Genomic DNA, 4,526 nt, shown 5'->3' on the forward strand with positions numbered 1-4,526 from the left:
TAAATTACATTGTGATTGTAATAATATTGTGGTATTAAATAAGTGATTATAATTACAATTTAGGTAATTGCATTGTAATTATATTACATTGTATCTGTGAACTCTTAATTTCATTACTTTATGCAATTATATTGTAAGTGCATAATCTAATTGCAATAATATAATCTATTCACAATTACAAAATAATTATAAATGCAGTTACATCTTAAATAGAGGCCATTTTAATACTTTTAAATTTTCGCAAGATAACTTCCCATTAAGGTTCATTGGGAGGAAACTATGCAAATACTAAAAAAGAAGTTATGCTAAATTTACATATTTTGTACAGTACTTTCTTGTTATAATGCTGTTCAATATATTTTCAATACTTTTGTAAATTTAACGACATTCTTTGCAATCACTGTGGTGCTTTAAAAAAAAGTTTCTTAGTTATGCTTTCTAATAAGAATGGGTTTAAAATTAAGTATTATGTATAATAACTAGCAGTTAAAAAAACTTGACTGCATGAAAATGCTGTTGCTGTGTAAAATAAAAAATAAGCTTTCTTTTATGCTTTGAAATGAATTACATGTGGTTAAGTCGTCCTTTTACAATTTAAGAATGTGATTAACACACATTCTTAAATTGGACAGGTTTTATCTAAATTATAAAATATATATAAACTATGAATTATTTTGTAACATAACTCAAATTACAAAATTCATTCTATATACGTTCAAAGTTATTATCTTTTATGGAATAACTGTTTTTTAATTTAGGTAAAAATTGGATTTTTAGAAGTATTACAAATACAATGCAACACAAAGGTGATCTGATTGAAGAGGAAGGACTTTTTATTACGGTTTCTAGTTCGTATTTATATTACATTTGATGAAAAGCATCCAAAACACAGAATGCTGTACTTTCTTCTTCCATATATGTTATGAAATATTTCACACATTTAAAAGAAAGTGTTTCTTCAGAATCTTGCACAATTATTTCCATATACCTCAGACTTAAATGACAACATATTCTTAAGTTATTTTTTTAGTATGAATTTACAGTGTTTTTATGGAAATTTTTGTTAAAATGTCATTAAGATAAAGTTATTTGCACACTCTACGCTTTAACTATTTCCCCATTTGACACTATTGAAAGTTTTTATTCATATCTTATTTATTATAATCTGCTAACGAAACTGAAACATCTAAAGAATAAGTTATTTTGAATATGTTTACAAAATATACGCGAAATTTTTATTTAGGTGAAAACATCTATATACTATTCGAGAATTAATAAATTATCCGAAAAGTTTATATGCGCTGAATGCCGCGCGTCTATAAAATAAATCTTTAAAAAAACAGCAGACATTCAGCCAGCGTGTGCGATAAACGCGCAAAAATTGGCAGCGCGTTCACTCCCTCGCCAAGAGAGAAAAGTTGGTGATTCAGCCTGGTTTAGAGGAGCCTTACTATCGGCGTTTCGTACACCGAAACTAGTTACTCCTAGTAAATCCCCAAAACGGGAAAAGTTGACGAAGAAATAAGTAAGATGATAGATCCGAAGTGTCTACACGTCCGAGTTCGGATCGGAAGCCAGCAAGTAACGCCAACGAAGCTTGTCGTTGCGCATGCACATAAGGTGTATGCGCAATGCAACGGCTAGACGCTACTCTCACCAGGCGATCTAAATTCCCCAAAGTTACCGGTAAAGAGGTTGGATACACTGCTATGCTAGTCGTTACAAAAGAAGAAGCTCATTTTGTTGAATGGACTCCATCCTTCAAGGAAAGGGAGTTTTAAACAAGCATATGAATTTTCATACAAAAGAGAAAGCTCATATGTGTGAAGTATGTAATAAAATATTTACTCAAAAGTGTGGTTTAAACAAGCACATGCGTATTCACACAGGAGAGAAACCTTATGTGTGTGAAATATGTAAGAAGGCATTTAGACATAAGAGTAATTTAAATACACATATGGTTATTCATTCAGGAGAAAAACCTTATGTGTGTGAAGTATGCACAAAGTCATTTAGTCAAAAGAGTAGTTTAAATGACCATATGCTTATTCACACAGGAGAGAAACCCTATGTGTGTAATGTATGTTCGAAGTTATTTAGACATAAGGGCAGTTTAAACGAGCATATGCGTAATCACACAGGAGAGAAGCCTTATGTGTGTGAAGTATGTACGAAGTCATTTAATCATAAAGGTAGTTTAAACATGCATATGCTTATTCACACAGGAGAGAAACCTTGTGTGTGTGAAGTATGTAGTAAGTCATTTAATACAAAGGATAAATTAAACAGACATATGTATATCCACACAGGAGAGGAACCTTATGTGTGTAAAATATGTAAGAAGTCATTTAGACATAAGGGTAATTTATATGAACATATGAATAATCATGCAGGAGAGAAGCCTTATATGTGTGAAGTATGTAAGAAGTCATTTAGTTATAAGAGTAGTTTAAATAAGCATATAGTTATTCATACAGGAGAGAAACCTTTTGTGTGTGAAGTATGTAATAAGTCTTTTGCAAGAAAGTACGTATTAAACAAGCATATGCTTATTCACACGGGAGATAAATCTCATGAGTGTGAAGTCTGTAAGAAGTCATTTAATGCAAAGGATAAGTTAAACAGGCATATGCTTAGTCACACAGGAGAAAAACCTCATGTGTGTGAAGTATGTAAAAAGGCATTTAGTCAGAGTGGTAGTTTTAACAGGCATATGCATATTCATACATCAGAAAAACCTCTTGTGTAATGTATGTAAGAAGTCATTAACACTGAAGTATTATTCATATATTCATATCCAGAAATCTCATGAGTTATATATGTAATAATTCATTTAATCAGAAAAATAACATGAAGAAATGCATGTTTATCTACAGAAAAGAGAAGTCTGATGTGTTTTGAGGACATCATAGATTTGTAACAACCTTAAATAATCAATTCTGTAAAGACTTAATAAGGCAGCAAACAAACTTTTGTGGTAAAATTCCTAGAAATTAAAGGTGCTCAATGGCAAAATTTAGGATTTGCAGGCATTGTATCAAGTGGTATAAAGCTGACCCTATATGAGGTATCTAAATTGTCATTTGATGAAAATAAATCTTAAATCCGTGTCCTCAAACGAAAAAAAAAATTCATGCAAACAGCAATCGCACCTCAGCGATTAGTAATAAAAATGTCTTCCTTCTGCCTGTAATGAAATAATAGATACTGCCGTGCTGAAGAAGCTTATCAACACTGAAGAACTTACCTATCTACCTGATGTATTAAATACCTGCTGCTTCAGTGCATAGCATTCACAAAAGTAGTAAAGATTTACCCTGTGTTATACTGGAAAGGGAAAGAAGTCAAGCATTTTCAGTCAAATAATGGACATACCAAGTAAACCAACTCCATGTGTATAAAGTATATAAGAAGATATTTGGAAAAATGAATCATTTAGGAAATATTTACACGCTGGTAAGAAACTTGTTTATATTAAATATTTATCTGAAACTTTTCGAAGTTTCTTATTTTATTTAATAAATTTTGATTATTTAAAATTTTAAACAGTCATTTAGTCAAAAGAGTAGTTTAAATGACCATATGCTTATTCACACAGGAGAGAAACCCTATGTGTGTAATGTATGTTCGAAGTTATTTAGACATAAGGGCAGTTTAAACGAGCATATGCGTAATCACACAGGAGAGAAACCTTATGTGTGTGAAGTATGTACGAAGTCATTTAATCATAAAGGTAGTTTAAACATGCATATGCTTATTCACACAGGAGAGAAACCTTGTGTGTGTGAAGTATGTAGTAAGTCATTTAATACAAAGGATAAATTAAACAGACATATGTATATCCACACAGGAGAGGAACCTTATGTGTGTAAAATATGTAAGAAGTCATTTAGACATAAGGGTAATTTATATGAACATATGAATAATCATGCAGGAGAGAAGCCTTATATGTGTGAAGTATGTAAGAAGTCATTTAGTTATAAGAGTAGTTTAAATAAGCATATAGTTATTCATACAGGAGAGAAACCTTTTGTGTGTGAAGTATGTAATAAGTCTTTTGCAAGAAAGTACGTATTAAACAAGCATATGCTTATTCACACAGGAGATAAATCTCATGAGTGTGAAGTCTGTAAGAAGTCATTTAATGCAAAGGATAAGTTAATACCTTTTTTATAAATTATATACACTCTTGAGAGCAAAGTAGGTAGGATGAAATTATTTAGATATTTGATTAAAGAATGCTAACGTTCTCTTAATATAGATGTTTAAAGTTTTATGCTTCAGATGTCTTTCTTTCCTTATTTGAAAAAGAGCCCACTAGCGGCCAAGGTGTATAGTCGCTGAACACTGGTAGTTTGGTCTGAGGTTCGAATCCTGCGAACGGGCTGGCTGCATGGGCGTTTTCGTGGTTTTTCCCATGTGTAACTTGTGTACGAGCCAGTTGCCCTTAGAAAGTCCTCCACGAAGGCAACCCTTCCCTTAAGCAGCCCCTAGTGTGCTTTGTCATAATTAAATAAACCAAACCT

The 4,526-nt window shown here is 31.7% G+C and overlaps 1 protein-coding gene across 1 annotated transcript; it reads left to right on the forward strand.

Moving 5' to 3' along the window:
- The first annotated feature begins 1,407 nt into the window (after nucleotides 1-1,407).
- On the forward strand, nucleotides 1,408-4,176 carry LOC118202358 (uncharacterized). Its single transcript, XM_085823120.1, has 2 exons — nucleotides 1,408-2,743; nucleotides 3,547-4,176. The coding sequence occupies exons 1-2, from the start codon at nucleotides 1,748-1,750 to the stop codon at nucleotides 4,174-4,176; spliced, it is 1,626 nt and encodes a 541-aa protein (XP_085679246.1). The 5' UTR covers nucleotides 1,408-1,747.
- Nucleotides 4,177-4,526: the final 350 nt, after the last annotated feature.

The sequence above is a fragment of the Stegodyphus dumicola genome, chromosome 9, assembly GCF_044657685.1.
Source record: "Stegodyphus dumicola isolate Sdum_Otavi_A_Nest chromosome 9, ASM4465768v1".
Taxonomy (NCBI): Eukaryota; Metazoa; Arthropoda; class Arachnida; order Araneae; family Eresidae; genus Stegodyphus; species Stegodyphus dumicola.

Excerpts from the sequence above, each read along its gene's own strand:
- LOC118202358 (XM_085823120.1), top strand. The coding sequence starts at position 1,748 with ATGGACTCCATCCTTCAAGGAAAGGGAGTTTTAAACAAGCATATGAAT. Across the intron at positions 2,744-3,546 it reads ATACATCAGAAAAACCTCTT|CAGTCATTTAGTCAAAAGAG; the intron begins GTGTAATGTATG and ends TAAAATTTTAAA.